This window comes from Protobothrops mucrosquamatus, unplaced genomic scaffold (genome assembly GCF_001527695.2).
Source record: "Protobothrops mucrosquamatus isolate PMUCROS unplaced genomic scaffold, P.Mucros_1.0 scaffold3034, whole genome shotgun sequence".
Taxonomy (NCBI): Eukaryota; Metazoa; Chordata; class Lepidosauria; order Squamata; family Viperidae; genus Protobothrops; species Protobothrops mucrosquamatus.
In genome coordinates, this window is record NW_015389048.1 from 128186 (window position 1) to 154664 (window position 26479).

The 26479-nt window shown below is 38.8% G+C and overlaps 1 protein-coding gene across 1 annotated transcript in view; it reads left to right on the plus strand.

Annotated features, from left to right (window-relative positions):
• Positions 1-24941, plus strand: part of KCNH7 (potassium voltage-gated channel subfamily H member 7) — a 119759-nt gene extending 94818 nt beyond the window's left edge. Inside the window, exons 12-15 of the mRNA XM_029286173.1 lie at positions 2138-2386; positions 7458-7626; positions 22979-23168; positions 24622-24941. Coding sequence (XP_029142006.1) covers positions 2138-2386; positions 7458-7626; positions 22979-23168; positions 24622-24888 — 875 coding nt within the window. The 3' untranslated portion in view covers positions 24889-24941. The remainder of the gene's footprint in view (positions 1-2137; positions 2387-7457; positions 7627-22978; positions 23169-24621) is intronic.
• Positions 24942-26479: the final 1538 nt, after the last annotated feature.

Here is a 26479-nt window from a genome sequence, read left to right on the forward strand (position 1 = left end):
AGGAAAGAAAAGATTTTGTGACTATGACAATGAACAACATTTAGGTTTAATCAGTTAAAGCAGATATATGCATTTTCCTTCTATTCCTGTGATACCCTTGTTATGAGGTCATTTTATTTTATTTTTTTAAGTATCAGAAGTTGAAGAGGTTAGTACCTCTTTGAAATCTTAGCTTTTTTCTCACTGCAGTAGTTTCTATAGCAACTGTTTCTATATTGGCTTCATACAAAATATAGATAATGCATACTTCCCCTCATCCTTTACCTCTAGTACCTTGGCCACTTAATTTTCCAAGAATAAGGCAATTAATTCAGCATTGCAGATTTGCTTCAGAAGAAAAGTTTGTTCAGCATTAAAAGAAGAGTATAAAAAATCTTAATCAAACTGTAGACATCTTTCACAAATACTATTGCTGATACTAGCAATAGTATAGTTTCTCATATTTCATGTACCCTTCAGCTTGTCCTTAATTAAATTAAAGGGATTTTATTTGTTTTGGGTATTTTATCCTGTAGAGTATCTCAGATAGCATCAGTTTGGGTTTTTTTTTAAAAAAAATACTTCCTATTTCTTGATATAAAACTTGAAGGACCAGGTTAGGGACTGATCTTCCTAAAGAATATCTTTAAGGTTACTAAAAGTCAGCAGCAGCTTGACTGGTACATAATCAATCTGCCTATAGGAAGCTAATTAAGGTGGGCAGTTGTGCATTTCAGAGCAGAGAGTGCAATCATTTGCTATCACATACCTGCTGGCCATGATTAAGGAGGAAAATGTAGGTCAGGTATTGTCTTGATCACAAGATGACTGTGATAATCCTTTTCCAACAAGGCTGCCCATACTGTTATGCAGAATGAGATTGATACCTCAAGTAGTAAAGCCGGGGAATAATGAAAGCTTGGTAATTGTTATTTATTAAATGAATTAATAAATATGTTTTTAGCATCATGGATGGTAGAGGTCCGTGTAGCAATTACAATTTGGAACAAACTATCATGGATCATCCAATTGCACTTCTTGAAATTATTAGATGAAGATTTTCTACTGTATTAAACAAGCCTTGTGAGATCACAAATTTGAGCTATAATCATCCAGCTTGAGTTACCTGTTGTTTTTTTTTCTATGAAGACTGAAGGGAACGTGTGGTGTAGAGAGTTCTGTGTAATTTGCTTCATTCCTCGGATGCATACAGATTGACAAAATTAGCTACTGATTGCTAAATATATTACAAAATAGATATTTTAGTAAATAAGAGAGAAATGATTTGTTTATGTTTTGGGGATAAAAAACTGATTATAAATTGGAGAATATTAAGGCTGACATCCTATACATATTTACAGAGTTGACTATGTGTATTTAGAAGTTACCATATGTGTATAGCATAAAGCTGATTCAGATCATGTTATTTTAATTAGAGGAAGAATTTTACTATGGATTGGGAATATTATCCACATTTGCATTAAATTCTCCCTCTAGGTTCTAGATACCATCATTCCTACATTCTCGCAAGTGTATTTTTAAAACAAAAAACAAAAAAACCCTTCACTTTCAACAACAGAGTTGTTTTGAAAATGCACATAATTGTGTATGAGTAGGTGAGCAAAGATTCTGAGCCCCAGGAAGCCAAGAGGGAAAGAAATTCAGCCCAATACAATCTACATTAGTGCCCCAATTGCAGTCTAGAGCCTGCATGATTTTTTTTCTAGTTAAAATGGGTAAGGTACTATTATCAAGCTGATATGAATATTCAAAATAAACCATTCTCTTTTTAAAAAGTCATCTGTTTCTTTCCTAGGAATGTTTAGATTTTTTTTTTAAAAAAAAATCACAATGTATTAAGTACTGAGAAAAAAAAAGATGAATCTTGTATGCAAATAAAATTTGTTCTCATTTATTTGTACTCACCATTTTTTTTTAAAAAAAAAATCAGCCATGGTCCTTGGACTAGAGATGAATTGCAGGATCTGCTTGAGAAAATAGATGTAAATCCTACAGGCATGTTCTATAAAAAGACACTGAAGTAACATTATCCTCTGAACAGAACAAGCTTGCTAAATGGTAGAATAATGTACAGTAGTCCCCATTTCCCCAAGGACAAGAATAAATAGCATCAACCTAATCATTTCTCTTCTAACAGATTATGACAAAGAAGATGAGAATTCTGTGGACAACAACAGGCATTGTCGGGCCATCGAGAAACATTATGTGGAAAAAAGAAGCAGGTCATCATCTTTTGTGTCATCCACAGATGATGAGCAGAAACCTTTGTTTTCTGAGATAATAAGCTACCCAGCTGGATTAGGCAAGGCTGCAGTGTTGGATTTTGAAGAAATAGTAAATGCAGCCGAAAGAATCCAGAGTGATCCACAAAGTCACACCTGTAAAGGTAAACCCAGCAAAGTCTTTTGCCAAAGGTATTCAGATTTAAGAACTCCTGGGAAACGGTTAGAGCAGACAGACTTTTAACCTGGTGATCAAACCTCTCCTTGAGAATAGCCCTTGTGATTAAGTTTATCACATTTTAGTAGTTAATTTCTTCAAGCCTTAGACCAGTGATGGCGAACCTTTTAGAGACTGAGTGCCCAAACTGCAACCCAAAACCCACTTATGCATCATCGAGTGCCGGGTGGGTGTGGCCCACTGGCTGGATGTGGCCCATTGGGTGGCCGTGGCTACGGTGGTAACGGCAGACTGGGTGGGACTAAAAAGTTCAATCAATCAATTCCAACTTTGCAAGATCTTTTTTTTTCCTGCGAGAAGTTGAAATTGACTGATTAAACCTGTTGTTGTTTTTTTGTACACGGCAGCGGAGGCCTAAAGCAGAAAGGGTTTATAAAACCCAGCTGAAGACCTAGGACTGGGGCGATGGCGCGCGTGCCCACAGAGAGGGCTCTGAGTGCTGCCTCTGGCACCCGTGCCATAGGTTCGCCACCACTGCCTTAGACTGTTTCAGCAGATATGGTGTTCTCTTCAAAAGAGAATGGCACAATGCTCATCCTTCAGCTGACTATATCTGAGCTACAAAACTTCAGAGAATAGTTCTGAGAACCCCCAACAGCAAAGGGTTGGGGTTTTTAATCTTGTTGATATATACAAAAGATGAGCATCGGAGTGGCCTAGTGGTGAAGACACTCACCTCAGTCAGAAAGTTGAGAGTTCAATCCTAGATAGTGGCAGATGTTTCTCTCCTAGGGGAAAAAAATATCTGCTGTGAACTCTGCATAGGCATAAGGAAGGGCATCCAGCTAGTAAACGCTCAGCTTCATCCAGTTGCCCCAACTCTACCCCGAATTAAAAGATTACAGGGTCGTAAAAAGGAGTTCTTTATACATACAAAGATTCAGAAATTGGCCAAAAACTATAGAGCAGGCAAAAAAGAGAAGAAAACAATCCTGTCTTAACATATCTGCCATGTAAAAAAAAGCTTATTTGAACCAAGACATATCAATATTTAATATTCAGTATTCAAAGCCAGTTTTTCTGTCAATGGATTATAGCTGAACCACGTGAGATAAGAGCTCATTGGAAACCATCTGGCATAAAATGTAATACAAAGATTAAAAGTTTCTAAAATGTTTCTCAAACATTTCTGGTAATACATTGGTGAGTTTTGTCCAAGAAACTAAGATTAGACTAATGATCACGGAAGTCTCATGCCTTGCTTCATGTCATGTCTCAGCATTTGGTGCTGAATGTTTGGTTTCTGAAAATAGCCTGTTCCTGTGAAGCCTGAAATCTTGATTGCTCTGACCCAAATTAATGACGGCTGAATTGCTTCACCTGTTGGGAAAGACTCATGCTACCATCACGTTGTATAAGCTAGCCAATATGGGTGGCCGGGTTTTGTTTGATTACTCTAAAAACATCGTGTTTGCTGTTGTTTTAAGAAATAATAGAGTTGAGTCATAAGTAGTCATGATTTTTTTTCACTCTGAGTTAAGCGGGAGATGCTAAAATATTGCAATTTAGGTTTCAGACACCATTCCAGATTTCAGCATGAGCAAACATTTACCACGTAAGATCAGCACTGAATAAAATTTCCCTAATTATTAATCAGATATATAAATTAACTCCTGGCCATCTCACCGTGGCATTTTATTGCCAGAACTTTAAGATTGTTGATTAGGAATAACTGAAATGCGTAAAGATATGCAAAACATCAAGAGTTTTGTCGCTGCAACATTACCAGTAATTTTAACACATTGTAATTGATATGTGTTTTGTTGATTTCTCTCCTTGCATGAATATTTCTGCATAAAGAGCTTCAGTTTTTAATCCCATGTCATTTCATCAAGTATCAGATTACATCAGACCTGGGCATTTTACGCCCCCCCGGGCCATATCCGGACCTTTGGCTATCTCTGTCCAGCCTGTGTGGATTGCTTTTATTTTGAAGGCAATTGCTGTTTTCCTCCAATTTATGTATGTGCATGTGTGCGCTCCTGCGCACTTACACAGCCTTATTGGTTCAGCTCTCCACAGCAGTCTCTCATGTGGTTCCTTGGGAAAATTAAGAGGGAGGGAGGGAGGGAGGGAGGGAGAGAGAGAGAGAGAGAGAGAGAGAGAGAGAGAGAGAGAGAGAGAGAGAGAGAGAGAGAGAGAGAGAGAGAGAGAGAGAGAGAGAGAGAGTAAGGTCATTCATTTACCCATAAATTCTTGGCAGCTCAGACCTTTGTAAATGCTACTAATATATATTTGCAATTTGGAAGCTCACCTTTTCCCTTTTGATTGCTAGAAATATTTCTCGCAGCTATGGCAACACTTTCCAAGGCAACCTAGCAAAACAATCTTCTTGGGCTATATTTAGCTATTTTCAGGAGTGTGTATTTTCACTGTGGTCACGTACAAACCCAAATAAAATTTTCTTGTTCTTTGTTTGGGACACTTAAGAAGTAATGATCTTTTCTCATTCTCTTTGTGTCTGCCTGCTTTTAATAATAGTCCATCTAATCAGCAGCATTCTTATTTATTTTTGTTAACTAAACTAATTAGCAAAATGTGGGTATTTTCTAAACGTGTGCGTATACAGTGTAACGAGATATACTGGTACATAGGATACCAACAGGTTTATCAGTTTTAGGGACTGTGAAAAAAGAGCCTAATGATGTGTTACCTCCTTGTTAATATCCAGTGTGAGGAGTGATATTGGCATTACAGTCGATAACTTCTGCTCTCAATGGGAAACTGTCTGCATGAATGTGAACTTACCTGAACTCTCTGAGCAGTTTCAGAGGCCTGTGCAAAAGACTGCCAGAAAAAAATGAAGCGGACTGGTGAACTCCTGCCATAGTGCCAGCTCTATTATTATAGAAGTGCCTGCTTTTAATATGTGTACCTAAGACTCTTCATAATTGCTTTTTAAAGGGTCCTAAAGACCTGGTTGGTTACAGCAGTGGTTCTCAACCTTTGGGTCGCGACCCCATTTGGGGTCGATCGACCATTTCACGGGGGTTGCCAAGCAAGGCTGTCCGCCATTTTTTTCCCCTTTTCCAGTGGGTGCCTTACCTCCCTTGAGCTGGGCCAGCTGGTGGTCGGCCTGCTCCGTCTCTGCCGCTTGCCAGCTACGCCTCGGCCGGCGCAGGGGGCGGAACCACACATGCGCAGCGCTCCCGGGCAGGGAAAGTCCTCGGCTTACGACCGGTTGGGTAGTCCTCGACTTATGACCGGGTTAGTCCTCAACTTACGACCGGTTTAGTCCTCGACTTACGACCAGTTTAGTCCTCGACTTACGACTGGTTGGGGGTCGCAGCATTAAAAAGGTTGAGAACCACTGGGTTACAGTTAGTTTACTTGCTTCAGAACAGTCCATGAAGCTTACTGTTTTTTTGATGACATGGCTTCTACCTCTTGACCATAGAGGGCAGCAAAGAGATTTTTTTTCATCTTTTGCTGCTATCTAGGAGTTATTCAGATATTTGCAGACTAAACGGGATTGTCTCTTGCTGATTGTTTGACCTTGTTGAGAAATTTTATTTTAGTCTTGTTTTTCATTTGTTTTCTGAAGATATCTTTAAGGTGTGAAGAAAACAGAAGGCTGTGCACCTTGGGAGTTCATATGCAAATATTGATATAAAGAAACCAGTTTTTTTAAAAGTATAAATCAAGTACTTTTACTGAATAAAAGCAAAAGCAACCGTGGGAAATTACGGTCTGTGGAAAGGAGTGTAACTAAAGAGTATGGTTGGGTTTTGCTTGGGAAATTTCAGAATTTCCTGCCTTGTGCTTCTGCTTTTCTTCCTGGAAATGAAAATAATTCAAAGGAATTGATTCAGAGCAAAAAGATAAATGGAGGAAAAGCTATTATTTTCCATCTGTTTCTGTTTCCTGAGGCTGGAAATTGCATTGTTGGGCAACTGCTGTTTATCAGTAACTAACTTAGGAAAACATAACAGTGAGTATCTGACTATTTTTTCCCTAATTTCCCCCCAATCAACACACACAGAGTGCCCGGCTTCCTGCTAAGTCCATAAGTGCTTCTTCTGTAGTACTGTCACTCTACCAGGTAAACCAGACTAAGAAACAAATGCCATATAGGTCAAGACTACTCTTATTGTAACAAAATTTGGCAAATCTGAATGTGCTTCCCCCTCCCTCGCTTTACCTTCATGTGAACTAAGGAAGGGCTTGTCTGACATGTTTTCTCAGATTAGTTTCTTGGAACCAGCACAATCCCGGCTTATCTAATTATTGTCTGGGTAACAATGATTGTCCTTCACAGCCATTTCTTATTCCCTTTACTTGCAAATGCATTCAAAAGTCCTAGTAGCAGCACTGAGGCCCTCAGGCTTGCTCAAGATTATAAGGGTTTGTCTTAAACTTCTGTGGCTATTCAGGCACTCTCGGCTCAGGTGCTTTTATTATCAGCTGCTTTTTGTAGGGCCCTCTATACATTAACACTGTAGGAGAATAATCTGATCCAGACTTCCACATCAATTAGCCACTAATGTCTGGATATTTAATCCCAGACCAGTTATTTGGGCTGTCATTGTCCGTCATCCTTATTTAGCCCCAGCATCTCTATCAACAAACTTGCTCAGATTCACTGAGATGTCTGATGCCCAGAGATCATGAAAAAAAAAAATTCTCCTGTAACTATAGTTCTTTTGTGTGGTAGTCTGTGCATTCACACAATCCATCCACCTTCCCCACATCAAATGCCTACCATGGAAAGGAATCTGAGATGCTGTGAGAATCTCAACCATCCGGAGGGAACAAGGCAGGAAATAAACCCAGGTGTACATGGATTAGGAAACTTGCTTTAGCTCTACAAAATTCTAAGAGTGGCTTCTGCACAAGGAAATTAGCCTTATGTGTGAAGGTGCTGGTGGCAAATTAAAGACTACAGTAGCAGATAAGCGACCTTTTCTTATAGCATGGATTAGAAATATAAGAAACAGACATAAAATAGTATCTGCACTAGGCTGACCTTCACTCTCATTCATTGCTTTGACTGGTAGATATCAGGGACCGAAGAACCTGGGAGGAGGATCAGAGCACAAGTCATCAAGAATCATCCTATCCGTCTGCATTACCTCATGTCACCTGGGGAATCTCTGAGACAGAAAGTGAAGTCAACTATGGTGAAGTGGAGCAGAGGCTAGATCTACTTCAAGACCAACTCAGCAGGTAACTCAAGAGCATGAAAGGGGGAAAAAAGCAAAGCTGGAGTTTCAGTCGCTTTGATATTGACAGTAATGTTGACATTGCTCTTTTTTCACTGACCCGGGCAAACTAGATCCATGCCACTGAATAATATGCCACTGTTGTGTAGAGTCAAAATGGGCCTGTGGTTGAAGATAGGAAACATCCTCTTGTGACTACCAGTAATTAATGTAGTTTTTGCACACATATATCAGATTTAAATTGGGGACTTCCTTTTTTTATAGTGTGATCTTTTAACTCCAAATCGGCACATACTTTAACCTGGCCTGTCACATGTAGAGTTTTCCCAGCATAGACACACACACACATAGACACACACACACACACACACCTATTTTTGCTCGTTAAGCATCTTACCAAACCGTGATGCGTTCAGTTGGTATTACCTTCCTCAACTTTTTTATGGTGTGCTTTTTAGGTCTTCAGTACTCCATGGAATTCCTCTACTTGAACTGTTCAGTAAGCTGCCGAAGATCTCTTTGGTGCTTTTTGCAACTCTTGATTTGTTTCCAGATCTATCAGTGAGGAGCAAAACCTGTGTCCCAGTTAAATTTTTCTCAGTTGAAGTCCCACTTTACCCAATACATTCCTTGGGAATAAAAAATAGCATATCCACAGTGATCTCACATATTAACTTCATCAAAACTAGGACAAAACTTGGACAGCCACTAGTTCAAGTAGCTTCTGAAAGATCCCGAATTAGAAAATAAAGTTTACTTCATTATTCTGAAATCAGAATAATGAGTCAAGGAAATATACCAAAGCTATCCAATTTATACAGGAATTTAAACATTTTTATGGAAACTAAGAACAGTCCCGTGGTTCAGTTGAATGGTTTGGTGATCTAACATTGTAGTGGAGATCCCTAATTGGACTGTGGTTTCAAATGTGGATGCTTTCACTTTTTTTAAACATTTGAAATAAAGACTGTGGCAAATGCAGCTAGCAAAAGACAACAAAGCAGATTTTCCAAGTTAACAGCAGAGCACTCAAAGGCTTGCAGAAATTTGTCAGGGAATATGTAAATCAAACTGTTGCAAATGAATGAAATTAAAGGTTGACAGGGTTATTTAGAAAGAAAACCTATTGACCAGCATAAATTCATTGTGAATTCTTGGCACTATAAAATGACAGTGAATCCAACAGAGAGTATAGCAACATGATTGCGAGTGTATACCAATAACATCTGTTCAGCAGATTTTTTTAAAAAATCCTTCAAAGAAAAGAAGTCACAGGCATACCAGGAGAATACAGAGGTTTTTGTTGTTGTTGTTTTTTTTGGGGGGGGATAGTTAGCAACTATTCCTGTCAACATAAATAAAAGTGAGATTTGTTCATCTTGCCATTTTGCTGTTACAGCTACCCTTCACTGGGATATCCCTTCAAATTCTTACCTAGGAGGATTCAACTCTTGAGCTGAAAGATACTATCATCTTCTGTCACGCAGTATATTATGTGGAGTCAGATCCATCCTATTTTATTGATTATTAACACTATTCTTTCAATTGTAATTTTATTCTTGAAAGCTGCCTTGAGTTCATGAAGCAATAAAGCAGAATAGAAATTTAAGTACATACATTTACAATCAATTTATATGGCACCCAATATATACATGGATTAAAACCAATAGATTAAAACACAAAAGGAAAATAAAATAACAGGCTGACTCACATTCAGTCAAGTTTCAAATAACTATAGATGGGCTCATCCAGCATGTGGCCCCTACCGGGGGGAAAAAACAAAGCCTTCAAGACCAATGGCATCAGGACCATCCAAATCTTAGGGGGAAGACTATTCCAGAGGGCAGGTACTACAATAGAGCATGTCTCCTGGGTCCACCACATGATTTTATTTTTATAGAGGGGATACAGGCCATGCCCACCCTGCTCATGGGATGGATAGAATCAATAGGTGGCAGGTACTCTACAAGACCCAGCCCTATAGTGTACCATGAAGGGCTTTATAGGTGATAATCAGCACCTTAAATTGTACCCAGAAGCCTAAATAAGCATTTCAGAAAGTCTACCAGCATCTGTGCATGGTTATTCTTTCTGTGGATGTTTGCCATTTCACTCTGTTGGTTCTCTTTTGGAGTAATTAATAAGCAACCTATCATTGATGGGTCCAACTATCACACGAAGGGCCAGTTTGGTCTGGTGGTTAAGGCATCAGATTAAAAATGAGGGACCACCTTAAGCATGGTTGACCTTTGGCCAATCACTGTCAGCCAACAGACCTATTGTTGTGGGGGAATTAGAAGGAGGGAGGAGTATATAGGTATGTTCACACCTTCAGTTATTTATAAAAAAATAAAAAGGGGAAATAAATAAATACACCCATTGAAGTTAATTGCAGGACTGTTCATTTTCTGACGGGAGAACTATGTTGCTGCCAAAGGGGGGGAAAAGAGGCTAAACCTCTGTTCCTTCCATTCCAGATACTATTTGTGAAGCTTTGCAGGACATCAGAGGTTGCTTTGCTTCAACAAATATCCAACTGAAACACCTCTTTAAAGTGAAGCGCTGAATCAGAACAGGACTCTGTATCAGTGCATTAAGACTGGCATGCTGCTTTGATCTTGACAATTAAAAAAAAAATTGCACATGCAAAAGATTTCTTTTTCCTCTAGATCAAAGCCGTTGATTGAAGCAAATCAGTCCACTTCGATGCTTTGATTTAAAGTACTGAGTCAAGCTGACTTGTTCTTTGGAATTATATTCCAGCCGACCTGCACACATTTAATATATCCCTTTTGCAAAATATTGTGTAGATTAGATTTCTTTTCTATATAATTTTTACTTTCCATTGCCTCTCTTTGTCTAATACATGATTGCGAGGCTGTGTTGGTTAAGGACCATGCTTTTGGCATTATTCAGGTCTGAATAACTTGTCTGAAATGGTTGCCTGCTCAAGCAGGGGGTTGGACTAGAACAGTGGCCCCCAACCTTTTGGGCACAAGGGACCGGTTCCATGGAGAGAGGTTTTTCCGTGGACCAGAGGGAGGTGGTTCTGTGTGCTGTCTGCATCCCATGGATGGAGCTTCGCTTGTTTGCGTGGCTCGGTTTTGGGCATGCCGCAGACTGGTGCCAGTCCATAGACCGGGGGTTGGGGACCCCTGGACTAGAAGACTTCCACGGTCCCTTCCAACTCTGTTATTCTGCTAAATAGTTCTGTTAAGTAAGATTAAGAGATGCTGAATGCTCATATAGCTTAGTCCAATGTGTACTTGGACCTGCTTCAGAGAATTCAGAACATACCTGTTTCATCCAATAGCATTATTGATTGAAAATGGCTATTATGGTCAAAATAAAGATGTGGAACAAGCCCCCGAAAAGTATGAAGCATGATAAAATACATTTATTCTCAGCTTACTACCAAATTGTATGAGCATCTAGGATATTTTGTCTACGTTTCATAGTAGCCAAATCAAATGCACCCAAGAACTATAGGGGAAATCTACACATTTCTGATAAATAAATATGGTAAGGTTTTGTTGCTTTCTCAGCATGAGCAAAGTATCTGAAGTTATTTGGACTTCTTTTATACAGTCAGTTAATACAGAAGATAGCATTCTTTGAAACTGGTTTAATTTTTTAGAAATTTATATTGATAAAATTAATTAAAAGGTCTAAATGCAGATTAGCATAACCACAAAGTTAATAAGCTAGCAATAAAAAATTAAACAGGAAAAAAGAAAAAAAAGCACCTAAGTAAAAAATTGTTCCGTATGCAAAAAAAAAAGTTGGTTTAAATTAAACTTTGTTTAATTTGATCTTCTACTGATTTATTAGAACAGGGCATTCAAGCTCATGTAAATAGCTAATATCAGCTTCATTAACTATTTATTAAGAAAGTTATTAACTTAGAAACTAGAGATATACTTTGCACAACCTTTGTGGAGCTTTAGAAGTAGCAATTGCATCACAACAGATGTCAAAGTTGAATGTACAGCCAAAAATGAAATGACACTCATTTTTTAATTCTGGAAACGTTTTTAGAGCAGCTGCTTATTTAGCACTGATCTAAAGTAATAATACACAGAAAACAAGTGCCAGATGTACAAAATAAATTTAAGAAAAGCAGAAGCAGTCCAGTATCACATTGCTAGATCTGATGGGTAGTAGAACAAGTAAAGTGGGCTTTTTAAAAAGACTATTTTTGCTTTATTAATTACACAGTGGCTTCTGATTGGATAGACCATAACAAATTATTGGATAGTCCTTAAAAAGATGGAAGTCTGGGTCAACTATCTGCTTAGTCAAGAATTTATATGGTGACTAGCAAGCAAAGTTAGAATGGAGTATGAAATAACTAAATAGCTCAAAATTGGGAAAAGAATGACAAGATTTCAATCAATCAATCAGAACAGAGCTGGAAGGGACCTTGGAGGTCTTCTAGTCCAGCCCCCTGCTCAAACAGGAGACTCTGTATCATTTCAGACAAGTCCACTCTCTTCTTAAAAACCTCCAGTGATGAAGCACCCACAAGTTCTGAAGGCAAGCTGTTCCACTGGTGAATTGTCCTCACTGTTAGAAAGTTTCTCTTTAGTTCCAAGTTGCTTCTCTCCTTGATTAGTTTCCATCCATTGTTTTTTTTTTCCTGCCTTCTGGTGCTTTGGAGAATAAATTGACCCCCTCCTCCTTGTGGCAGTCTTTCAAATACTGGCATACTGCTATCATGACCCCCTAGTCCTTCTTTTCTCTAGAATGGCCATTCCCAAATCCTGCAGCCGTTCTTCATATGTTTTAGTCTCCAGGCCTTTAATTATTAGATCATGCACTGTTACCTTATTTAATTACTGTTAATTAATTACTGTTACCTTATTTTCTACTGCAGCATGTCTCATAATATGTTCTACACATATTATGAGACATGCTGCAGTAGAAAAAACAGAAATTGAAATTAAACTTGTTGGGAAAAGTATTGACAACACAAGCATAAACTTACAATAATTCTTTAGAATTTTAAAAACTGCTGATTAGTGAGCCTGGACTCTCTATACACTTTCTCTTTTATATCATGAAGAGATAATATATTATTATTTTGTTTAATTTATTTAAACGCAAAAGGCAATAGCTTGCTAGATTTCTTTATCTTTTCCCAACTACTCTTGTCTTATACAAAGCCTGTTATATTTATCTTTAATTGAAACCAAAGACCTATATCAGTTCAGAGATTAATGGGATGTCCAGAGCAATAATAATGATCTTTTCATCCAAAAATCTAACTTTAGCCAATTGTTCTTTTTGATGAAGTATTTGCAGTAACACAACCATGAATAAATACTTCAGTAGTGTCTCATACCAAAAATGGTGATATAGTCTATTTCTTGGTAATATAACAACAACTTTGATTTCATTTCATTTAGCAAAACATTTATTATTCAGCAAAGATCATTTAAAGAATGTATATAATTTCCATCAGATAAAAGGAGCATTTACAGGAGCATAGACTGAAAATTATAATAGTATCTTTCATTACTAAATAACTTATTTATATCACAGAATAGAAAATCAAAAAATAATCTAATAGAAATAAAATGCCTACATCCAGAGGGAAAAAAGCACATTCCTGTTGGGAAAGATTAATAGAGCATGAAATATCCATGAAAAAGACATATATGTGTTATTGCATAAACAACAATGTGAAATCACAACTGCCAGTTCTTCAGTTTGTGTTGGCCTTCATCGCATCTAGTTATGTATTATTATGGTTGGTCACACAGTCAGCTTGATGTTTAGACTGGATTTGGCATTTTTACCTACCTATTGAGTCATTCCCAAGGACCTGGGATAGGGAGATGTTGTTGCTTAATGATATTAAAGATATAGTTGAAAGATGTAAGTTCTTCCAAGTAAAGCTGACTTTTGCAATTGACTGATAATAATGGTTTTGTCGATGCCAATGGCGTATAAGTGGAGCTTCAGAAATTTTGGGATTGCACTCAAGGCACCTTTTACTATTGATACTACCTTTGCTTTCTTTTGCCATAGTCATTCTACTTCTATTTGGAGGTCTTTATATTTTATTAGTTTTCTCCAGTTCTTTACTTCCTCTTCTGTTGTTTTCAGGTACTGTCCCATCCACTATCCAAACTTTTTCTCTCTCTTTCCCATCAACATTAAATCTAGAGTGATATGTGCTAGGTGCTTGTCTATTCAAACTTTAAAGTCCCAAAACACTTTAGGTGCTTCATTTTCTATTATTTTGTCTGTTTTATGTCCTACCAGTTCTTCTTTGCAGGCAACTGGTATTTGTTGTATTTGAAAGTGCTTTTTTTTTCCGACAGGAACATAAAAATGTAAAATATTTTCCAGGTGCCTCATTATTATGAAATGATTTCTAAATAAAACTGGATAATTTCAGAATACAGAGACTCATAATAGAAAATACAGAAACTTGATGAAGGGTTTAGGATTTTCCTCCCAAACCATATTTTTCACATTATTAATTTTGTTCATGTATTGTCCTTAATATCACTGAAGAAAACAATTGTGCTAGGTAGAGTTAGTGGTAAAAGGAAATCAGGCCTCCAAAGGAACACGATGGCTGACACCAGCCAGACATCACATCTTTCTTGGCAACTGCCAACACTCCCTTCAGTGAAGTCGCAAAAATGTTCTTGGCCACACTTCAGGCAGGTAACCAACAAAGTCCCCCTGATAATCAAAGCATCCTGTAATCACCTGCTCCGGGTTCCAGTAATAGCTATTAATGTAGCAACTAGACAATTATCTGGATATAAATTGTAGAGGAATGTCAGAGGCTGCCAGCATCCATCTGACTGCAATGCGATCTTGGCCTGAAGACTGAAAGCTACTATAGAGATATCATTTTCTTACAACCATGGAAAAAGTTTTCCTTAGGGCAAAGATTGGCTGGAACACAAAGTTCTGTAAAGAGCTGTATGTGGCTAATGCAGCCTCTTCTTCAGAGTCTTTACCCGACTCCTTAACACATTTCATTTTTGTTTTTTTGACCTAAGGGAACTTCTCAAAAGCAAATTATGATGTCACACTGGGATACGCTGTCCTCACTCAAGTTTTAAACTCTTTTCTGCTCCTAAAATGGTTGTTTGGAACTTGCCTCAAGACAAATCAGATTATTTCAATAAGATTTGCTACTGAGTGATGACAAAACTGATCAGATCTGTGCTATTTAATCCAAAGCCTTTGTCTTAAAGTCCAAGTAAGCTAGTGGCCTTACCAGAATGTATAACTTAGACAGAAGCTGTAAATGTTTTAATGTCAGAATAGATATGCAAGTAGCCAAGAGATTATGTTGACATTGTAAGTTAGTATACAACTGTTCTCTGGAAAAGCTGATGGTCTGGAGCAGCCTTCAGTAGAATGCTGCTTCTTTTATTCACACACTGCATATTTGCTAAGAAAAGAAAATTGGCAGTTTTCATTCTGAAAGTTTCCTCCACAATACTTTGTCCTTAAAATTGTGTAAAGAGCTGTTGAGGTCTAGAGGTGTGCTTTGAAATGAGGTGACCCTGGAAGATGACATTTTTTTCAGTATGCCAACCATGCATTTCATTTTATCAAAAGAAACTTTTAAAAACTGAAGTTATGTGGAACATTAAAGGCTACAAGGAACATAATCACAGAACCAAGTTGTTTACCAGGACTAAAATAAGGAGGCAAAAGCATTAAATTTAATCCATGTCCATTTGCAAAAAGGGGAGAAATGTTTTGATGATTTCAACTTCACATTTAATTGTGTTCGAAAATATTCTGGAACTCTTTATTTTTATTTTAGCTTACCGGAACCCAAAACCTGTGGATGATATAGGGCATTTAGCCCTAATAAAAGTATAAATAGTGTCTGGAAACAACAATCTTAAATAGAATGATATGGGAAGAGATGTGAGGGTTCAAATAACTTAGACAGATGGGATAAAACGCCTAAGACTGACAATACGCTCTGAGAAAAATCAGAGGTAATTACCATGAGATAGTTAACAGACATTTTCCAAACAGCAGACTAGCATACCTAAAAACAATGTAATCTGAACATAGCTCTTTAGCCTAAAAACTCTCACTTTACTTCTGGAAGGAGAGATTTCCTGTAAGCTCACTTCTCCAACAAATGCTGATTAATCCTTGATTCACACAGACTGCAATCTTTACTTGAAGCTAAGTTTAGGGATACCTATTAACTCCAGTTGTTTCACTGGAGATCACTGGGACACTTTCGGGGTCTTTTCTCCCTCCCCTCCAGCCCAGAGGCCCTTAGCTCTGCCCTTTCTATGGAGTCAAGCTTTATTGTATGCACCTTGAGGTCTTCCTCATCCCTACCTAAGAATTCCTTTTTCTCTCCACCCAGACCATTGTTTTGATTCCCAGTGCAACTCTTTGCAGCTCTTCTTCATTTCCTCATTGTGAGAGTAGTTTTGTTCAGCTTTGTTTTTATCATAGTTCCTTCCACCTGTTTTGATTAGGCCTCTGCTTCTCCTGGAAGTAGTTCACCCGGATCACAAGACTGTTTCCAGTTTCTGTCTCGTCTCTGCCTTTCCAGCAATCTCTCTTTCTCCTTTTCCCAGATGTTCTTCCTCCAATCTCTTGCAAGCAATCTGATTCCTTTCACTTTCAGCTCTCACTTATCTCTCCCCCTTTTGACTCAAAACAAAGGTTGTTGCCAGCAATGTGGGATTTAGAAGAAACTGTTTGGCAAGCCTAGGCAAATTCTTTCTGACCCCCTTTAAAGGGCAGTTTTGATATTGATTTTGCAGTCAACACAAGCTTTCCTGCTGAAGCCTGGGATTGCAGACTGGCTAGCTAGTACAGTTTGTTCAAAGTCAGTTCTTCAGTGGAGGTGAGATAATATAAATGCTAATTATTAAAAGAGAGAAAAGACTTTTAATCATTGTACTAATCGCTATGGAAAATGGCATTCAAAATTATTTTTCACTTTTCAATGTTAGGATAATTACTAACAAGAAGGGCCAAAGGATGTTGCTTTTTTCGCCAATATATTAGCTTTTTTTATCCCGGTAAAATGATTCATCTGAACCAATAGAGGCAGTCCAGATTTTAGGTAAAGAGGTAATATTGGTCCCCTAAGTACTTTTTTAAAATCATCTTCAAGGAAACTCGTGTTGTAGCTAGCAACGTTCCAAGAAATAACAGGAAAGCATCCACTTATACCATCTATTAAGGTTTTCATTTGATGGTAATGAGGATTGTCTGGTGCAATTATTATTAGTATGTGACCCAAACTATAAAGATTTTTATATATCTACAATGTATCAACATATAAATGAATTCCCTTACTAAAAAAATATCTTAAATAATAATAATAATAATAATAATAATAATAATAATAATAATAATAATAATAATAATAATAATAATAATAATAGTAATAATAAAGTTGGAAGGGACCTTGGAGGTCATCTAGTCCAACCCCCTGCTCAGGCAGGAAACCCTATACCATTTCAGACAAATGGCTGTCCGGTCTCTTCTTAAAAACGTCCAGTGTTGGAGCATTCACCGCTTCTGGAGGCAGGTTGTTCCACTGGTTAATTGTTCTAACATTCAGGAAGTTTCTCCTTAGTTCTAGGTTGCTTCTCTCCTTGATTAGTTTCCATCCGTTGCTTCGTGTCCTGCCTTCAGGCGCTTTGGGAAATAGCTTGACTCCCTCTTCTTTGTGGCAGCCCCTGAGATATTGGAACACTGCTATCATGTCACCCCTGGTCCTTCTCTTCATTAAACTAGACATACCCAATTCCAGCAACTGTTCTTTATATGTTTTAGCCTCCAGTCCCCTAATCATCTTTGTTGCTCTTCTCTGTACTCTTTCTAGAGTCTCAACATCTTTTTTACATTGTGGTGACCAAAACTGGATGCAGTATTCCAAGTGTGACTTTATCAAGGCATTGTAGAGTGGTATTAATACTTCATGTGATCTTGATTCTATCCCTCTGTATAACATTAATATTTCTAAACATCTGTTCTGCTTTCAAACTGTGTAAGTTTTTTCATTTGCTTGCATTTTCTGAATATATTAGTGGATCTCATCTGGCTAAATTTTTAGGAATCAGAAGTAGAATTTGAGCTTACGTTGGCTGCATAATTTAAGCCACGGTCTAAGACCTGTTTCGCAACTAGAATTCTTGGACCAGTTGCCATTTTGTGTTAACATAGAAAGGGCATTTAAATGAGTTTAGCAGGTGAGACTACCTTTAGTTAGTTGTTAGGAAAAAAGCTGGAAGCTTAAAAATTGTATAATTCTTCAGGACTGATAAGACAGATAAGATGGTTGATCCCACTGCGATGCAATTTGATTGCAAAAGAAAATGAAACCATGTCTGCTTAAATTCATGAAGTAATGTTTGAATCTGAATGTTGATTCAAAAAGACTGAGTTGCTGGGACATTTATAATATTTAACTTAATAGGCAACCATACCATTAGGGAAAACTGTTATCAGCTGAAAGAAATAAATTATTTGCTCTAAAAACCTTGGTAAAAACTCATCACCAGTCTGTGAAAAAATAATAATACTCTAAATGCCATGCATGCTGTCAAAACAAATCTGAAATGGTCCAATAGAGCAAGATGTTGTAATAACATTCTAATAATTAGAAAAATTCCCACTTATTGCTGTAAATTAGATTACAAGGAAAAGGTTTATTTTAAAACTCTTTGTACCATTTTATTTGCTATAACAAATTCTAACAAGTAAAAAATATAACTACATTTGTTTGAAAAATCACTAGAAAGAATAGTTCTGTTTTAAATAGAAAAAAAATCAGAGTCTCTCTTTAGGAAGGAATAACAATTATCTAATTTAATTTGGACACGGGCAATCCAACATTAGTGCCTTAGGCCCAGATTTGTTTGTGCATGGAACATTTTGCACTCAAGTACAGGGTCAAACTCTAAATAAAGAAACATTTATTTGTGGCGTATCCCCTCCCAATCTGCTCTGGAGATTGGGTGAGGCTGCCAGCATAGGGTTGCAATAAAAAGATACATCTCACTTTGCTGCCATCTCATGGTCATCCAGATGTTTGCTACAAAATCTACAGTCACAGGTTCTCCTGCTTGAGCAGGGGGCTGAACTAGAAGACCTCCATGGTCCCTTCCAGCTCTACTCTACTCTACTCTACTCTACTCTATTTACCCTAAGATTGGGAGACTCTAGCGAGGAGGCTGCAGATGGGGGGAGAGGGCAGGGAATTCCTATTGTACCTGCAGACATGATTCAGATTTTTTTTGTAACTAAAATGGCTGGTTAATGACTGAATAATAGGACTACAGGTAGTCCTCGAATTACAACAGTTCATTTAGTGACCACTCAAAGTTATAATCTTCTTCTTCTTCTTCTTGTGCCATATCTGTTATCGGACGTTGGCAATCCTGTTTTTATCAGCAGTCACACGAAAAAGTGCTGCTCAGTTTTGTCCAAACCAATCCCTTAGATTTTGAAGCCACAATGTTCTTCTTCTGCCTGGACCTCGTTTGCCTTCAATCTTTCCCTGGAGGATTAAATGGAGTGTGCCGTATTTTTCTGGGTGTTGCATCTCATGTCCGAAATATTCTTTCATTTTTTAATTGTTTTGATGATTTCCCTTGGCTTTCCCAGGTGGCTTAAAGTTATAATGGCACTGAAAAATATGACTTATGACCGTGTTTCACAGTTACGATCTTTGCAGCATCCCCATGGTCATGTGATCAAAATTCAGATGCTTAGCAACTGACTCATATTTATGATGGTTGCAGTATCCCAGAGTCAGGTGATCCCCTTTTGCGACCTTCTGTGTAGCAAAGTCCATGGGGAAGCCAGATTCACTTAACAACTGGATGACTAACTTCTCCCCTGCAGTGATTCACTTAACAACTGTGGCAAGAAAAGTCATAAAATGGGGCAAAACTCACTTAACAAATGTCTCACTTAACAACAGAAATGTTGGGCTCAATTGTGGTCATAAGTTGAGGACTACCTGTATTATAGATTCCTATAGATTTCAAACATGAACTGAGCAGTTTAGTTACTAAAAACAGACCTCTCAACAGAGAAAGAAAATCATACTGGCTTCCCCAAATTCAAAAAGAGTCCCAAAGGAGTATCAAAAAGGAGGCAGCCTTTGGCACTGCCCTTTACCACTGCTCCAACGGTGTTTCCAGGATCACACCTGATAAACTACCAGAATAAATTCTGCACAAAGACACAAAAGGGACTTGCCAGCAGGCAAAGCTGCATCTAATTGGAAAGTGGCTTTTATTCAGGCCTGTAACCTTTTTCAAATAATAATAATAATAATCTCCCCAGTATTCCACTACCGTCATCACTTTTGTCCTGACAAATGGGCAATTTCATCCTGAATTGACAAATTCAGTCCATATTAGTTACTAAGTGCTCCTGGGCATGTTCTCTCTACATTTTAACAAGCAATTTAAAGCCAAAAATAAGGGCAAGCCACTTGTCTTGCAGTCTATGAGCCAATAAAGCCTGAATAGCAATGGCCTAATTTCCAGGAAAAATAAAATACTGCATTAGAGAACATATGTTACAGCAAAACACCAGGTAACACAATGCATGCAGATATCCCAGCTTCCCATTGATTAATAAATTTACATAGGCTTCCAGTAATCATTAACAGCGAGGGGCTCAATTTAAGATTTATGCCCGTCCTACTCGTGCTAGCAAGGAACGGCCTACTTCGGATCCCATGAGTCAAAACAACTCCGTCTGTCGGTATCTAGAAGAAGAATCTCCTCTATTGCAGCACCCGCTCTTTGGAGCAGTACTTCCAAGGCAGGGGTCTATCTATCTATTTACACCCGATTCCTTTACAAATTAGAGATCTTGCAAGCTTCTCATGCTTTGTTACAGATTATCTTTGCATTGAACTTCACGTGATCTGGGATCCATCTGGAAATCCCAGGAGTTAACAATCCCAGGAGTTAACAATCCCAAGGTATCAGACTGGGGAAATTTGCTTTCATTCAAACACTCTTTTCTCAGACTCAGCCCTCCATCAAAAGAACTGCAGATGACGATACTGACTTACGGAAAGACCGTGTTAAACTTTAATTTATAGGTAGTCCTCAATTAACGGCTGCTCTGTTAGGATGGCACCGAAAAGGTAGGTTTACGAGTGGTTCTTCTATACAGAAGTTGTACCTGTACCTGTACAGTCACATGATTGCAGTTCAGGCACTTGACAACCAGCGCACATATATGTTGGTTGCTCCTATAATTACATGATTGCCTTTTGTGGCTTCCAGCACGCAAAGTTAAAGGGGAAGTTAGCCGGAAATCACAAGTTGTAGCCACATGACGTTGACCTTAGTGACCATGGGTAATTTGCTTAATGACCACAGCAGAGCTAACATCATAAGTTGGGGTGTGGTCATGTGATTTTTATTTAATGACCCCATCACTTTGCGATGGAATTGCCAGTCGCAATTGCAAGCGTTAATTGAAGACTACCTGTATAGATGAAAGCGTTTACGCCCTTGAAATGAATCAGAATAAGTATCTGAGTTTTGAATCCCACCCACCAGTTAGAACAGCGGACCCCAACCTTTTGGGCACCAGAGACCGGTTCCGTGGAGAGAGGTTTTTCCACGGACCGGAGGGGGCGTGGTTTTGCATGCTGCCTGCATCCCCGCGAATGGGGCTTCGCTTGTTTGCGTGGCCCAGTTGCTCACATGCCGCGGCCCGGTGCCAGTCCACAGACCGGGGGTTGGGGATCCCTGAGTTAGAACACGTATGGGAGAGGAAACCAGAGCTCAGGGGCCCAAAGTACAATTTGTAGAAGGTTTCTGATTTTTCCAGTGAAATACCTCACGCAGGCAACGTCTCAGAGGGATCTCTGCCAGAGAGCAGCTGCGATTCAAGTTGATGGCTGGTGTGATAAATTGCAAGGCTCGGTGATAGAGGCAACTTCCTAAATTCACATGAAAATTCAAACAGTGCTGTTCATGTCATGTCAGAGAATTCTCTAGCATGGTTTTTGCCTTGTTATCCCACAGGTCTTGTAGAGGTGAGGCTAGAGGGGTATGAGAAAAGCAAGCACCATAAGCCCGAATAAATAGCTCATCTCTGTTCTTCTCCCACTGCTACATCCCAATGGTTACCTAAAGGAAGCAATTTTTCACATATCAACTGTAATCAGATCAAACACTGGAGCTTAACGGCAAGCTTCACAGTTTAGCATGTTTCCTTGAAAACCAACCTTAGGGGAAATACATTTAGGAGATTTTCTTTTTTCAGAAATCCATAAAGCTTCCATTTCTTCACTCTGCCAAACATGTATGGTGGAGTTTCTTCCCAATCCACTAGCATTATTTCTGATGCCAATTTAGTTTTTCTCTTGCTAAAAAGCTCCTGGCAAGAACTTGAAGCATCAATTCCAATCCTTTTTTGCAGCTTATTTTTAGAAAACCAGTCCCTATCATTTTACTGATTCTTCGTAGTGAGCTTAATGAGCTAAGTCACGCAATGCCAATATCACAAGAGTTACTTTGTGCGGTTCTAATTTAAAAATACTGCTTTGTGGGTCTTTCCTCACCTTTTAAAGGCCACATGAAATCTTTATGCTAGCTAATATCAGGGCTGGCTTTGGTATGAGCTTTTGTTTCACACATCTTTATGTCTCTCATAAAAAAGGGAGTTTTCTCTTTCGTTCCTCTAAATACTGCTAGGTCATGTATTCAAATTATGTGAAGTCCTTAACTGTATCTTTTATATCAACCACTAGAAGGCACTATGGGACCAATTCCATCCTATTTAGGACACATCAGACAGGTAGCCAGGTGTTATTCTTTGCAGCTCAAACCATTCTGGCTACCTACAATTGATCAATTAGTAAGAGCCATGGTGGTGCAGTGGTTAGAATGCAGTATTGCAGGCTAATTCTGCTCTCACTGCCAGGAGTTCAATCCTGACCGGCTCAAGATTGACTCAGCCTTCTATCCTTCCGAGGTCGGTAAAAGAGGACCCAGATTGTTGGGGACAATATGCTGACTCTGTAAACCGCTTAGAGAGAGGGCTGTAAAGCACTATGAAGCGGTATTTAAGTCTGAGTGCTATTGCCACTGCTATCAGTCCCAGTAGGACAAAAACAGTTCCATAGTGCCTTTGGTAGTCAACGAAAATGAAACCAGCACACCCTATGTAAGCTGTATAGAAATAGAGAAAGTCCGTCCTGCCACTAGGAAGGGGAAAGTGACGTGAAACCTTGTACAAGGGGGCACGATCTATTGTGTGCCATCTAAAGCGCTCTACCCTGAGAGCTTGAGAGAAGGTGGAGTGTATACACCCTTCTGATAGACTGGTTATTTCTTGTTATTTCCCAGGCTTGAATCCCAAATGACAGCTGACATTCAAACCATCTTACAGCTGTTGCAGAGACAGTCAGCCCTCATCCCACCTGCTTATAGCATGGTGATGGCAAGTGCAGATTATCAGAAACCAGCTGTCCGGCTACTGCGACGTCTTCATCCCATCGCATCAATTAAAACAGACCGAAGCTTCAGTCCTTCCCAGGTAAGGCATTTCTGAAGGGGCAGGTTTACATAATTTACAGCCTTTTGGGGGAAACAAAACGTCCTTCATACAGATCCGTATGAGAAAAGCAGCACAAGTGGATTAGACCAGAGGCCTCTGTAAGTTGAGATGCTGTAGGAGAGGATCAGGCTGAGCCCGTGGGAGGGGTCAAACGTGTCATCCATCATGTGGTCCCTTTGCGTCCACAAGAGATCTAAGTCCAGCCCACCTTGAATTCCTTTCATTCTTAATTCCCGCTAATTTCCCCTGACTGTTACTAGTTCAGATTCTTGTAGAGATCTTAAGTTTACAATAAATCTTTATACACATTTGAACTGCCCGGATCCCTTGATTTTCCTGATGCTTGACAGGAGCCTGTTTTTCCTGGATTGGCAAATTCCTCCAGGAGGTAGACAAGCTGGACTTGAAGGCAAGAGTCATGACTTGGTTGTAAAAGAAATAGTACCTGCAAAATAAAGGCTACTTTGATAAGCAGACATCAGCAGCCTTTTTATCCAGGCAGTTGTTTGAATCCATGTTCTGGGACCATTGAATGCCGGACTCCATGTGGCCTCATTCCTGTCCCTCTGCTCACCTGCACCTGGTCTGGGAGAAGGTGGTCTTCCTTCAACTACAAAGGTGGCAACTGAAGGTTTCAAGGCAGTGGTGGGATTCAAACATGTGAACAACCAGTTCTCTGTGTGGATGCCACTTCCGGAAGTCCATTCTGGGCCTGGGCAACAAAAAAATTAGCTACCGGTTCTGCTGAAGTGGTGAGAACCGGCTGGATCCCACCACTGTCTCCAGGTCATCTGCATTCTAAAAGCTGCAGAAGGGAAGAAGTCCACCTAAACGTCTTAGGTGTTAGAGGTAGTCCTTGACTTACAGCAGTTCACTCAGTGACTCTTCAAAGTTACAACATCACTGAAAAAAGTGACTTATGACCGTTCTTCACACTTACGACCATTGCAGCGTCCCCCATGACCAAAATTCAGACGCTTGGCAATTGACTCGTATTTATGACGGTTTCAGTGGCCCAGGGTCACGTGATCCCCTTTTGCGATCTTCTGACAAAGTCAGTGGAGAAGTCAGATTTACTTAACAACCGTGTTACTAACTTAACCTCTGCAGCGATTCACTTACTATCTGTGGCAAGAAAGGTCATAAAACGGGGCAAAATTCACTTTAAAAATGTCTCGCTTAGCAAATGTTGGGCTCAACTCTGGTTGTAAGTGGAGGACTACCCATGTTTGGATTGCGCTGATGTGCATCCGTTACTCAGAAACACAGCGGATTGCTTAATACGCGAAGCACCTTTATTAAGCTCTGCATCTGATTTCAGTACTCCTGATTTTTTAAATAAATTCTCCAGTAGTGTAAACTTGTAAAAAAAAAGAAGTGTTTTTTATGGCAATACACGCCACAGAGCCCTCTTTTTGTTGTGTTTTCTCAGGGTCCCAAATTCTTGGATCTTGAAAAATTGAAACAGAAATCCAAAGAATCCCTCTCAAGCGGAGAGCATCTTCACCTGGCCTCAGAAGATAACCTGGTTTCCCTTTTGGAGCAGGAGCGCAACCTCTCTTTAGAGCCAACCCCGTCACTCCGTAAGACCTACCTCCACCCAAATAGGCACCCATCCTTGCCCGATTCTCCCCTAAGCACGACAGGAATGGTGGGTCTCCATAGGCATGTCTCTGATCCTGGTCTTCCTGGGAAATGACCCTTTTGCATTCTTACATCACCTAAAATGTAAGTGCTTTTAATGTCTGGGGGTTTTGTCTTTTTTCTTTTCTTTTTTTCTTCCTTTTTTTTCTATCAAAATCTCAATACTTGACTCAGGGGCTACAAGGATATACCATTATATGCAAAAGTACTGTATATTTTCCTATCTTTGAAGCTTGTAAGGAAAGTTGATCAGTAACCATGTAAATATATAAATATATACATATATACATATATAAACAAACAAACAAACGGTATGTTGCAAATATAAAACTGCCAGCATTCTAGAGGCACCTTCTATTTTTTAATTTTTTAAAAAGCACCTGCATGCTTGGAAATGATAATGGTTCTGTTGCATGGAGGTTCCTGTTTACTGTTTTCAATTAAAACCTATTTTATTGCGGACATGCCTTCAAAAAGATGATAATGACCCAGAAACAAAAATGACTTGCTTTTCTTGAACTACTTTACCTTCAAACATTTTTTTTTCTTTTAGTTTATCTTTTTTTTGGAAAACAATACAATTATCCTTCTAGTATTGAACATTTTGCAGTCAAAGCAACCTCCTTAAGCTTTGAACATAAGAAAAACATAGATTTTTTTACAGAAACTTTGTAGTTTGGACAACACTCATGTAAAACCCAATTAGCAAAACACAAATACATTTTGGAAAAAGGAAAACAAAACCACACCCTGTAACTCGGCTGCATAATGGAAAGCAACATTTGTGACTTCGGTTTACAATAGTTGAAGCATTTAATGTTCTAATTTATTTTTCTTTACTGAAATTTCATCATTGCTATAAGTTGCCACACTCAAAGGCAGCTAGCTGTCAAGACCCTCAAATACAAACAATGCAATAAACATAATTTCTACATAAACTAGAAAATGTTGTCTTTTTTTCAGTTGAAAGAAAACTTTTTTTTAAAAAACCCTGAGTATTAAAAATAATTTCTTTTCATTGTACTCTTTTGATATCTCTCTTTTTACCCTCTAGCCCCAAAATATGCCTCAACACAAAGAGTTGCAAGCTTGAGTGCATATTCCAATATAAGTACACTACAGAATCCTTTCGTTTCTGGCGTCTTTATTTCTTTCAGTAAGTTAACATTAAACTGAAGGGCTTGATCAATTTTCTATGGTTGCAAGGTTTATTGACTACACATCATGCATGCACAGCAGCTGGGTCATTGCAGAAATAAGAAAACCCAGATATATCTGCCATATTTTACCTGGCGTATTGAGGGGAGGCTGCATATGCGGAATTGTAAATGAATAAATCACTAGCCAGCCAGCCAGCTTTCTGGCTGTTTTGTAACAAAGGGTCCAGCAAGACAGAATGATCTGACATTGATGGTAGGAAAAACAGATTTCTGTTAAGCTTATACTTCCTTCTTCCTGGAGAGGGCTGGTATCAGAATCTAAATTAGTAACTGGAAAATTTATATCCAAAACAGATGTTTTTCCTAGACTAATCCAGAGAAGGGGGACTCTCAAACTGCACTGCTTGAGAATCAAGCAATGGAGTTACTCGGGATGGGGGAAGGGGGAGTGGACTGTAAACAATTTATGTTGGGATATGTTTAGAA